The following is a 12,964-nucleotide window of genomic DNA, read 5'->3' on the forward strand; positions in this document are numbered from 1 at the left end:
CGACTGTTCAGCGAGAGAACAGTTTCTTTCGCGTTTGTCCTATCTTGTATTCGTGTCTAACCTTAAAGCACTCTTTCGAGATAATGCACGAGTTTCTTTCGTACTTGTCTCATCTTGTATTCGTGTCTAACCTTAAAGCACTCTTTCGTGAGAATGTAAGAGTTTCTTTCGTGTTTGTCCCATCTTGCATTTGTGCCTAACCTTAAAGCACTCTTTTGTAAAAAAGTACGAGTTTCTTTCGTGATTGTCCCATCTTGAATTCGTACTTAACCTTAAAGCACTTTCTTGTGAAAAAGTACGAGTTTCTTTCGTGATTGTCCCATCTTGAATTTGTACTTAACCTTAAAGCACTTTCTTGTAAAAAAGTACGAGTTTCTTTCATGTTTGTCCTATTTTGAATTCGTGCCCAACCTTAAAGTACTCTTTATTGACAATGTATGAGTTTCTTTCGCGTTCATGCCTAATCTTGCATTCATGCCTAACCTTAAAGCACTCTTTTGTGAGAATGTACGAGTTTCTTTCGTATTTGTCCTATCTTGCATTCGTGCCTAACCTTAAAACACTCTCTTGTAAGAGTGTACGAGTTTCGAATGTCCCGAATGTATGGAACTCGTGTTTTAAACTTTATCATACATTGAAAGGATTAGGGAAATACAGGAGCCATGCCATGTCATCCACTTGCCTCTATGTAGTAGCTTTAAGTAGACTCCAGTAGCTTTAAGTTGACTGTAGTAGCTTTAAGTAGGCTCTCCAGTAGACTCCAAAAGAGTGCCGCTAGGTTATTTTATATCTCTTTTACAAATATCGACGTCACCATTACAACATTTGTCGACCAATTGGTAACACAACAGTAACATCCACCTCTTCATTGACAGACCACTATATATTGTACAAACATATATAGTGAAGTCCACCGCCCCGATAACATATATATTGTATAAACAGGACTATAGTCACGATGTTTAGGCAACGACACACTTTTGTAATCTACCGAAGAGGAAATCACCCTCTAGAAAAATACTACATTATGAGGACGCAATGGATGGAGAAAGACTCGAGGAGCACGCTAGGCTTAAGACAATGTTCCGAAATTTTTCTAACAAGGATTTGGCAATGTAGATTTAAAGAAAACAGCAAAGAGTTTGTTTCTAAGTAACCGCAATGGGATTAAAACAAAAAACAACGCTGAGCATCTCGTACCAAGGTATCGTAATTCGAGCGCGTCGCGTAGGTGGGAGAGTGGCTTAAAGGTTCGACGTGCAAGTGACTGATGAGCGATCACTATTGCGATCGTCGCGCCGTCTCAACGTTTAGACGAGAGAACGACCTAGATTATTCTAGCGCGTTGAGGTGCACGTTTCACGAGTACGAGCATGCACTGATCGCTGCTCGAGAGCTACTAGAAATCAACTATAACTATCTTCTATAATTCTGTTAACACGGAATATTTATGGTTAGGTACATTCAACACTCCCACAATCTTTTTCTCCCGTGTTAGTTGTACCCTTTCAAATCGGGTACGTGTGCTCTCACTGCTACTTGGGCACTATGAACTCTAGAAAAAAACAACTGTAATTATTCCTCGTAACTCTTCTCCAAACGAGACAAAAATTCGAAAAATTCAACACCTCCATCATCTCTCCCTCCATCTTAGTTATAGTTTCTTAAATCGTGCTAGTGTGCTACGATTGCAACCGAGCACTATCAACTCTAGAAAAAAACAACCGTAAATATTCCTCGTAACTCTTCCCCAAATAACACAAAACTTCAAAAAATTCAACACTCCCACCGTCTCTCTCTTCTCTGTTAATTATATTCCCTTAAATCGCGCAAATGTGCTTCGATTGCAATTCGAGCACTATCAACTTTACAAAGAAACAACCGTAAATATACCTCGTAACTCTTCCCCAAACAACACAAAACTCAAAAAATTCAACATTCTCACCGTCTCTCCCTCCATTTCAATTACACCTATTTTATTTCCTCGATACTTGTTCGAGCTCTAAAAAAAAAAAAACAACCGTAAATATTCCTCGTAACTCTTCCCCAAACAACACACAAATTCGAAAATTCAATATCCCCACCGTCTCTCTCTTCTCTGTTAATTATATCCCCTTAAATCGCGCAAGTGTGCTTCGATTGCAACTCGAGCACTATCAACTCTACAAAAAAAACAACCGTAAACATACCTCCTAACTCTTCCCCAAACAACCCAAAACTTCCAAAAATTCAACACTCCCAGAGTCTCTCCCTCCATTTCAATTACACCTATTTTATTTCCCCGATCCTCGTTCCTCGTCTCGCTCTACCAAAAAATAAAAGAAAAAAAAACAACCGTAAATATTTCTCGCAAAGTTTCTCCACCCGAGACAAAAAATTCGAAAAAAAAGTCCACCACCCCGGTCCCCTAACAACGTTCCCCATCGCTACTCGCGTCGGTTGACCAATATCCATCGAATAGTCGCGCTCGCGGTACAAGAAGCCCGGTTTAAGTGTCGCTGTATCCGGTGGCTGTCTACCCGGTAAATTAACCACCTTCATTTCCCATTGTACCGCTAATAGGAGAATTTTAATTAAAGCCGGGGTCCGGTCCGCTCGTCGCGCGCGACGCGGACAATTCGTTTCTCCAGCTGGCGGGGTGGCCGGTCCATGCTTGCTACTGGTTCTCTCGCTCGGCACGGTAGCCTCTGTGAAGCTGCACACGCACGTAAACCACGTACACACGTGTACCACGCGTACTCACGCAGCGGTTGAACTTATTCTCGACTTGTACAGACGATTGCCGGACCCATTGTCCGGCAATTTGTTCAATCCCATTGGCCGCGGAGAAGGCACGGACCACCGCAGGACGATTTCTTTTGTCGTTGGTTAAAGAAGGAAGAGAAGGAGAAACGTAAGAGTTCGGGGGGCTTGGGTAGAAACCTCGGTGAAATCGTGGACCGGTGTTCACCACGGGTCTTTTCTTCGGTGCCCCCGGTTGCACCCTTTCCTACGTCGACGACCTTCGTGCCCCTAACGCGCTCGCCCTTCGCGTCGATCGGTTTCCTTCACCAACGCAGCTACCCTCCGCAGCGTGCGTCAACCTCCTGCCACCGGCTCCGGAAAACTCGATTTCCGGTTATCGTCGGTCACCGTCCCTCCCTCTGTCACTCAACCATCCCTCCCTCCCTCTCAAACTCTCTCGTCCCCTCTGAAAGCTTCGAAATTGCATTCGAACGCACGCGGCTATTAGTAACGCCAAACGACGATATCTAGTCGATCGGCTCACGCCCGATCCCGACGCTGATTATTTATTTATTTGTTCAAGTATACACGGGTTACACCCGCTCGGATTACATCGGACCCGGTAAGGGTTAAATTGTGGAACAGTCTACCGTTCGATTCGTCCCGTTCGGACGTCACGTAATTGGACTTTTGTACAGAGAAAAATACGAGGGTTTGTAAGTTTCACGGTGCACGAGTCCACTGGTTTTATTTTTTCTAAAACGAATTTTAATTACAAACGAAAAATTGATATTTGGAAAAATTTAATAGTGTCTCGGTTGAGTTTACGCGTACGAACTCGCTCCCTTCGAGTGCTTCCCGATGATCGAGCGTGGCGAAAATTTCTATGGCGACGCGACGTCTCGTAATATGATAATCCTGTGTTACGGGACGCGCGTCGAATGGAAAGACGGATAATCCATTGTTTCCATAGCGAGCGATAGCTCTCGGGTTCGTTCGTTGAACGGGAAGAAAAAATTGTTCGCGACTCCGCGAATATATCGGTAGCACGATCCTTTGGAGATTTTTTCCTGTCTTCGTTTCGCGAGTCTCGTTTTACATTTTCTTCTCGACGACAGGGACACCGGGCAGGGAGCTAAGCGCTACTAAATTATCGGATTAAACGACTCCGGGGAGATCGAGTTTAGTACGGATCGGAATAAACGCGACGAGCTTGTGAATTCTGCACAAGAGCGGACAATGTTTCCGTGTGGACACATTCTGGAGATACCTTGGCATAGTTGGTCTAGGCGAGGGAAACGCAACGATGCGCTACCTGCCTAGATTCTTCGGGGAATGTATACCGTGGATCGAAATTCGCGGGACAAATCGGGCCAGGGAGATTCTACGGGTTCGAGACTGGACGAAAGTATGGGTGAAATTGAAAGAAAAGTGTCTTGTATTCTACTTTGTACAAAAATAATTACAGTAGTGAAATTCGTAACGTGAGAGATCGGTTAGGTGCATGGGTAATTGATCGATTTCCAAATGCATTTTTTTCTAATACCATTTCCGATGCAATTTCGTTGTTCTATTGGGTTGTTCGAAAAGTGTTTTCGTTTTTCAAAATGGGGAATATATAATTTAATAAAATGTTTATACGCTCTAAAAAAATCGTGTTTTGATATTCTATTGGGTTGTTCGGAAAGTGTTTTCGTTTTCGAAATTGAAGAATATATAATTTAATAAAATGTTTATACACTCTAAAAAAATCGTGTTTCTTTGTTCTATTGGGTTGATTGGAAAGTTGTTTCGTTTTTAAAAATCTAGAATATATAATTTAATAAAATGTTTACACGCTCTAAAATAATCGTGTTTCGTTATTCTATTGAGTTGTTAGAAAAGTTGTTTCGTTTTCAAAAATGGAGAATATATAATTGAATAAAATGTTTGTACGCTCTAAAAAAATCGTGTTTCGTTATTCTATTGAGTTGTTTAGAAAGTGTTTCGTTTTCCAAGATGGAGAATATATAATTTAATAAAATGTTTATACACTCTAAAAGAGTCATGTTTCGTTGTTCTATTGAGTTGTTCAAAAGGTCGTTTCGTTTTCCAAGATGGAGAATATATAATTTAATAAAATACTTGTACACTCTAAAAGAATCGTGTTTCATTTTCACCAAAATAAAACGAAATGATTTTTGTATTTTCATCTCATTTAGAGTTTTAGAATCTTCCTCACCTAATTTAAATCTCAAATTTTGGACCACGGTGTACAGAGATACCGATCTATCGAGAGATGAACGATGCAGGTCGATTTTAAGTTTCTTCGACACGACGACGTAGAGATTTACAAATTTGTGATTCGATTCTCCGAAGAAACGCATAAATTACATTTGTGAAATGTAATTATTGTAATCGATGTAATTATATGTAATTAAACGTACCTTGTATCGCGCCGGTCCAGCAGAGCCAAAAGAGTGCCCATTTCGCTGTTCGAAATCGTTGAAGGCACGTGGGCCTGAACCAGAACCAACCGCACTTCAGGTTGTCCGTCGTCCTGTCCGATTCCTTTGGAGCTTCTTCCTTTATTTCCGGTTTCCTCGGCCCATCTCCGAACTGTTCCGGAAAACTGGCCAGGGTCTCGTGCATGTCCGGTACCCCCGACTGTAAATCATCACGGACGATATCGTCAAAATCGAATTGACTAAATTACATATGGAACCTTATCGTAACAACAATCGTCGACAATTTTTCGAATTATTCGTAACAGATTTTACCGATAACTTTTATCGATATTTCGTCAAATGGATTAAATATTCAAGTTGAACTAAGTGGGAGAAATTTACCAAGAATAATTCAAACTGGTGGTAGATTTTACATAAATAATTTTAATTGATATTTCGTAAAATAGATTAAATATTCAAGTTCTAAGTGGTAAATATTTACTGAGAATAATTTAAACTGGTGATAGATTTTACCAATAATTTTTATAGATATTTTGTCAAATGGATTAAATATTCAAGTTCCAAGTGGAAGAAATTTACCAAGAATAATTCAAACTGTGGGTAGATTTTACCAATAAATTTATCGATACCTCGAAAATAGATTAAGTATTCAAGTTCCAACTAAATGGTAGAAATTTACCAAGAATAATTCAAACTATTGATAGATTTTACCAATAATTTTAATCGATATTTCGAAAAATAGATGAAATACTCAAGTTCCAACCAAATGGTAGAAGTTCACCAAGAATAATCCAAGCTCTCCCAAAATACTAAATACACATATAGTAAATGGACCGTTGATGGATCGAAAAGCCTGGCTGTACACACGTCCGGGAAGTAATAATTTCTAATAAGAAATTCAACGAGTCGACCTCGTACCTAAGTCTTTCATCTTGTCTCTCAGGACGTTCGTCGTTACGTTCCGTTATTCTTGGTATTAATTTCAATTGTCGTTCTCTTTCGCTTACTCTTTGTACCGAACTGCTCCTAAAACTTCTAGGGTACAAAACGTATAGAAACACCATTGGTAAATAAACGTTGGAATGAACGTAACCGGTATCAGTTGAATTCAAGCGTTGATTTTAATTATTTACCATTTCTTACACGGAAATGCACACTCTGGTGATATCGACTATTTCGAAACTCGAACGCACACTATTCCCGATCGTGTGCCGCCACACGTTCCCGATGAAGTGTAATAATTGAATTCGAGTCTCGTAAATTTCACCTAGCTCGATTCTGTCGATCGCGCAACATCGTCGGGTATAATTCCAAAAAATCTATTCCACGGTTGCATCGAATGCACTTACGCTGAATGCAAGCTTGTTCCTCATCTTTCTTCCTCGGAGGTTGCAACGAATACGCGTAGAGATCCTTCGTGGTAACTTTTCGCGTTATTGATCGACGATCCTCGTCATCGTCATCCTCCGTGAGGACTCCACGTGCACGCGGTACAATTTGTTTAAAAAAACAACACCAGTCACCATTGGGTGCGTCCACGAACGATGTCTGGTTGGATCGCGGATTCCTCGAGCGTGTCGCTTTCCAGGAGATTCGTTTTCATCGCGCGACGAGTAGCAACCGCGGCTTCGAAAGCGGGACTTCCGGTAGGCGGTGGTTGTAGCTCGTTCGTTCCAAACGAGGAGACGGAAGCGAAGATTCTGATCCTTTCGTTGCTGGAGTAACCGAAGAAGCCCCGGATAACGAATATTATTGTCTTCCGACGAGCGGGCTGCTCTCGCTCGATTCAATTGCGATTTCTTCGCAGGGCAGACGACACGATCTAGACTCGATTAAAGATTCACTCCGGTGAGGTCGTCGGCCATGGAACATCCAGTCTGGAGCATCGAGTTCCATGGATCGACGTGTCCCTCGTACCGACCTTTCCGCTAGACTTCCTCTTCGTTAGAGAACCTCTTCCCCGGTCGACTTGCCCTCTAGAAGCCGCCGATTCCCTTTTACCCGATTTATCTTAATTCGAACCGCTCTCTCGCCTTCGGCGCTAATTAACGGGAGAGGGAAAAGAAATACAAATTACATTTTCGCGACCGTTCGATAGATAACACCGATTCGAGGTTTACGGGTGTTAGCCGGATTCTGTCGTGTTCGATCGTTAATTTAGAGATGGAGGATACTAATTTTGTTACTCGAGTTAACCGAATTATGTCAAGTCAGATCGCGAATTAAGGGAAAAAATATACAAATTATTCTACGTTATATTTTTATTCGAGTTCTCCGAATTATGTCGAGTTCGATCGCGAATTAAAAGAACAAAAATACAAATTATTCTACGTTATATTTTTATTCGAGTTGTCCGAATTATGTCGAGTTCGATCGTTAATTTAGAGATGGAAGATACTAATTTTATTTCACGCTGTTTACTCGAGTTATTCGAATTATGTCGAGTTCGATCGCTAATTTAGAGATGGAAGATACTAATTTTATTTCACGCTGTTTACTCGAGTTATTCGAATTATGTCGAGTTCGATCGCTAATTTAGAGATGGAAGATACTAATTTTATTTCACACTGTTTACTCGAGTTATCCGAATTATGTTGAGTCCGATCGCGAATTGAGGGAACAAAAATACAAATTATTCTACATTACATTTTTATTCGAGTTGTCCGAATTATGTCGAGTTCGATCGCTAATTTAGAGATGGAAGATACTAATTTTATTTCACGCTGTTTACTCGAGTTATTCGAATTATGTCAAGTCAGATCGTGAATTAAGAGAACAAAAATACAAATTATTCTACGTCACACTTTTATTCGAGTTATCCGAATTCTATTGACTTCGATCGTGAATTAAGAGAAAAAAAATACAAATTTTATTTCTCATTGTTACTCGAGTTATTCGAATTCTGTCGAGTTCGATCACTAACTAAGAGAAGAAAGATACAAATTTTATTTCACTCTTTTATTCGAGTTATCTAAATTCTGTCGAGTTCAATAGCTAATTAAAGAAAGGAAGATATAATACAAGTTTTATTTCACATTTTTATTCGACTTATCCAAATTCTGTCGAGTTCAATAGCTAATTAAAAAAACAAAGTTACAAATTTGATTTCACCCTGTTACTGGAGTTATCTGTATTCTACCGAATTCGATCTCTGATTAAGAAAGAAACAAACAAAAAAAATAAATGATTATATTCTACACTTTCGCACGATTTCTTCAGATTCGACTCTGTCAAGATCGGTGGCCAATTAAAAAAAAAAATAGAAACTATCGTATCCTCGACGAATTCCCTTCTATCGTAAGACACCGATTCACTTTTACGCGATTGATCTTGATTCTTAACCGTCGAGTTCGACCACCAATTAGGATAGAAAGAACGCGAATTATCGTAGCCCGTGTACGTTTCACCCAAAGACACCGATTCACTTTCAAACGATTTACCTCGAGAGAGATAGTAAAGAAACCAAAATTAATATCTTCGCGGTATCTTACATCTAACGGGTGTCCTCGTAGGATTGATTCGATTGTATCTCGCTCACCGGTGGCTTCTCGCCCCTCCCCCTGTATCCGGGGGGTGAAAGAATAAAAACTCGTACCTACCACCGACGCGTGCTATCTCTCATCGAGGAACCGTCCCCCGATCGTTTTCATCCGCTTTCTACACGCGTCTTACGTGTTCGCCGCGGTTCTCGGTCCGCGCGGGATTCACGTCGTACACGCGCCAGGACGATTCTCTTCGGGGTCTATCGACGTGCATCGTATAAATCCTTCCCGTATCGTTTTTCAAGGCGAGCAGCTTGCAGCCGGAGTTCCCTCGGCTCGTATGAAATATTCAACGTGGACGCGAGATTTACGATATCACGGGAATTTATAATTCTCGGTGCACTGGCTGGATCGCTTCGAGTCTCGCCATCGATCTCACCGACGCACTGATTCGAGTCACCTTGTCTCTCGTATTCGAATCTCCGTGTGTCGAAAATCGAGCGACGATGCCGCGTATTCAATTTTTACACTTACTCACTGATTCTCGCTCGCATCGAAAACTTTCGATTGAAAATTTTTCAACGATTCGTTTATTACTCGCGCGGCGGTGTTTTTATTTATTTATATTTTTCTTTTTTTTTTTTTCAAATTAAATCTCGAGTCACGCGATCCACGATCGAGATCCACGGGGTTTCAGTTTCGACTAGGGCCGATCGCAGCGCGTCAGCGAGGACCGATTAACGCCGCGTGTCACACGCGACTGAGGATCGCGAGCTCGTGCTCTCCGGACTTTTCCCCGCGAGTTAAAACGCCGTACATGCTACTACCGCCGCTACTCCGCTACGACAGACATCCTCTGTCCTTCTCGTTCCCGGTCTCGGAGTTGGCTCTCCCACCTCTCTCGTCTCTCTCCGGCTTTCGTCGTGACGCTCCGGCTCGGTCTCGCTCGCGCTCGATCCACCGCCACTTCGTCCCACTTTCTCCCACCTTTTCATCCCCTCTGTCGTTCTCGCTCTACTCTCGTCTCTCTGTCCCCTCTACCACCCCCCCTGACAAACCCTCTGCCAACGGCGCGCCGTAAACCGCTCCTACTAGCTGTTGCTTCGCACGGAACCGAAAAAACCGCTCGGTGGTCGCATCTGATAAGACTCATTAATTCCCGTTAATCGCGTGGCCGCGATTAAACGCTTCTCGCGGTACGCGGGGATCTGTGTGGAAGTTCGTAGCGCGTTGACTCGGTTTCGAAGTGGTCGCGCCACTTGCGGGGACGGGTAGGGGCGAGAGATGCGGTGGTTCTTTTTTTCTATTTTTTTCTTTTTCGAAAAATGTTTCCCAGGGGGTGTGCGATTTTAGCGAATGTATTTTAACCACGAGTTCATATTATACGCGCGGAATCGACGAGATTTCTGGATGGAATTTCGATACGTGGAAAAGTCACGGCCAATTATCGCGGGGTATTTTAAATTTCGTTTGAAATAAAAATCGGGAAAGTTTCGTGGACTGTATCAGTGTCGCTACGGTTCGTTTTTTGTATTTTTGGTTTTCCAGTTTTTTGTGACCTTTGAACGTGGAATTTGTTTTCAGATTCGGGGGTGATGATTGCGACGCCTATGAGGACTTAGTTTGTCTCTGAGTTGTGCGATTTGTCCATCAAATATCTTTCTATAGGTCGTTTCTCCCCGAGTGACAATTTTTTAATAAAATTTTGTAGATTGGTGGTTCAATGTGTGCACTTTTAGTCAATGTATAAATATTAAGTAAAAGCACGTGCTTGTCCTTGTAAAAAATTGTTAAGGGTTCCCTTATTTTTCAGCCCATAAAATAACTCGATGATGGCGACGCCAATGGAGACTTACTTTGTCTCTGAGTTGTGTAATTTGTCCATCAGATATCTTTCTATAGATCGTTTCTCCCCGAGTGACAATTCTTTAATAAAATTTTGTAGATTGATAGTTCAATGTGTGCACTTTTAGTCAATGTATAAATATTAAGTAAAAGTACATACTTGCTCTTGTAAAAAATTGTTAAGGATTTCCTTATTTTTCAGCCCGTCAAATAGTTCGATGATGGCGACGCCAATGGGGACTTACTTTGTCTCTGAGTTGTGCGATTTGTCCATCAGATATCTTTCGATAGATCGTTTCTCCCCGAGTGACAATTCTTTAATAAAATTTTGTAGATTGATAGTTCAATGTGTGCACTTTTAGTCAATGTATAAATATTAAGTAAAAGCACGTGCTTGTCCTTGTAAAAAATTGTTAAGGATTACGTTATTTTTCAGCCCGTCAAAGTGTCGTAACTCCTTAATCGGTCGTTTCGGGCAGACGCGTGTTGCGTTTTTGTTCCCGTTCTTCGTCCCGCGAGTTTGATCGCGGGACGCCTTTGTTCCAGCGTTCTGGTTGGTCGGCTACGCGACAGAGACGAAGGTTTTTCATCCGTGTTGCGTTGATTACGAGGTGCTCGCCTCCGGGAGTTTTCCTGTATATTTGCCCGATACACCTCCCAGAAATCTTCTCGTCTGGGGTGGCCAGACGCAGGACCTCTATAGAAATCGAAAGAGGCCCGAACCACTTGTATTTTAGAGGGCTCCTCATCTGTTTAGAGCAGTGGTTTCCAAACATTTGGGAGAGTGTCCTCCTTAAGAGGAAAGGAGCAGTTTTTCGAGCGAGGTAACGAGTAGGTTTAAAATAATACCAGAAAAAATATACCCAAGAGTACCTATAGTGAGTGTACTTTAGTCGTACTTATTTTTTAACTATATTTTTTCTTATGTTATTTATACTTTTTTAGATTACAAATATTCTTTTTTTCCTTAGATTGTTAAGCGTCTAAAGTGTCAACCTCCCACTTCAGAAAACACTGGTTTAGAAGAGTGTTAGATAATTTATCAATAAGTAATTAGGTTTAAAATAGTACGAGAAAAATATACCCAAGAGTACCTATAGTGAGTATACTTTAATTGTACTTATTTTTGAACCATATTTTTGGTTAGGTTATTCATATTTTTTTAGATTACAAATATTCTTTTCCTCCTAAATTGTAAGCACCTAAAGTGTCAATTACTCACTTTGGAAAACACTGATACAGAAGGGTGGTAGATAATTTATCAATAAGTAATTGGTTCGAACAGATTGTTCTAACGGTCGATCTATCATACTCCGTTGCTATCAAAGAATGACCATCCACTTTTCCGAAGTGTCGATGGGGGCTTGAACTTTAAGTAAGATTTTCTTGGGGTTTATATCAGTTAATTCTTAGTTAACTTCCAGAGTCCACTATTTAATTTAAGTAAGGAATTAAAAGTTTCAAATTCCAAGAGAAAATCGGCCGTAGAACTTTCTTTTCGTTAAAAAGTTGTAAAATGAACAATTTCAAAAAACGGAAATACCGATTCGATTTAGTCAAAAGTTTGCTGCAATATTCGATTTACGAAAATATTAACTCTTAAATTTCTTTCTAGAAACTGGCTCGTAAATAATTGAAACGATTAGAGAAATTGATTATTATATGGACAATTGGAACGTTTACTATTGTAAAAGACATCGAAGTCCAGTAGAATCCAATCGAGCAATTTTTTCTCCCGAGATTAAATCGAGTGTTTATTCTCGTAGAAAGTAGAACGGACTAAATAATTCCAGTTTTAAAATAAACTTGAACAATTCCACCCAAGTTGGAGCGCACACACACGACGACAGACTAGAATTTAAATTAGTTTGCGATCTACACGAAAAAGTTATTTCAAAGTGAAATTAAATACAAATTGTGTCAAATATTTCCGTCCGGTGAACTTTCACGAAAAGCTCGTCGCTCGATCGGATCAAAAGACTTGACCCGATAAAATATCTATCGAATAATTAAAACATCACCTACTGGAATAGCTCGACCATCGGATACTGTTCACACCATTCATATTTCGGTTTACGATACAACGAAACAGTCGAGGGTGTCAAACAATCGTTTCCTGTACGAATCACCGTGGATAAAATCTAATATCGTTCGATAGCGATGAATTGTTCAACATTGACAGCAATCCTCGCGTTAATTTCGTACTTTCCTTGAGCAGCCATCGTACGATGTATTTTCTTCTCGCTTGAACCGGGCCGACTCATCGACGAAAATTAACTACTTAATTTACCCGTAGACTCGGTGACCCAGAAAATTGCAACGAGTTTCCGAATTGGAAAATAACTTCACCTCTTGAATCCGTTGTTCTATCATTTACAAAACAGACGGTGGAACGTTCATCGTTTCCGGTGTCGCTTAAATTGCCTTTCTCGAGGTACACGATGCTCGTCTTTTGACCGTGCCGGA

The 12,964-nt window shown here is 40.8% G+C and overlaps 1 protein-coding gene across 6 annotated transcripts in view; it reads right to left on the reverse strand.

The window, feature by feature from the left end:
• Oatp26f (Organic anion transporting polypeptide 26F) overlaps positions 1-12,964 on the reverse strand; it is a 60,303-nt gene that overhangs the window by 27,044 nt on the left and 20,295 nt on the right. For 2 of the 6 annotated variants that reach the window (XM_076305013.1, XM_076305022.1), the window contains exon 3: positions 5,151-5,370. In XM_076305013.1, coding sequence (XP_076161128.1) covers positions 5,151-5,370 — 220 coding nt within the window. Of the gene's footprint in view, positions 1-5,150; positions 5,371-6,520; positions 7,213-8,766; positions 9,671-12,964 lie in introns of those variants that run through there. The other 4 variants (XM_076305061.1, XM_076305031.1, XM_076305051.1 and 1 more) reach the window with 4 other exon arrangements.

This window comes from Ptiloglossa arizonensis, chromosome 1, assembly GCF_051014685.1.
Source record: "Ptiloglossa arizonensis isolate GNS036 chromosome 1, iyPtiAriz1_principal, whole genome shotgun sequence".
Classification (NCBI taxonomy): Eukaryota; Metazoa; Arthropoda; class Insecta; order Hymenoptera; family Colletidae; genus Ptiloglossa; species Ptiloglossa arizonensis.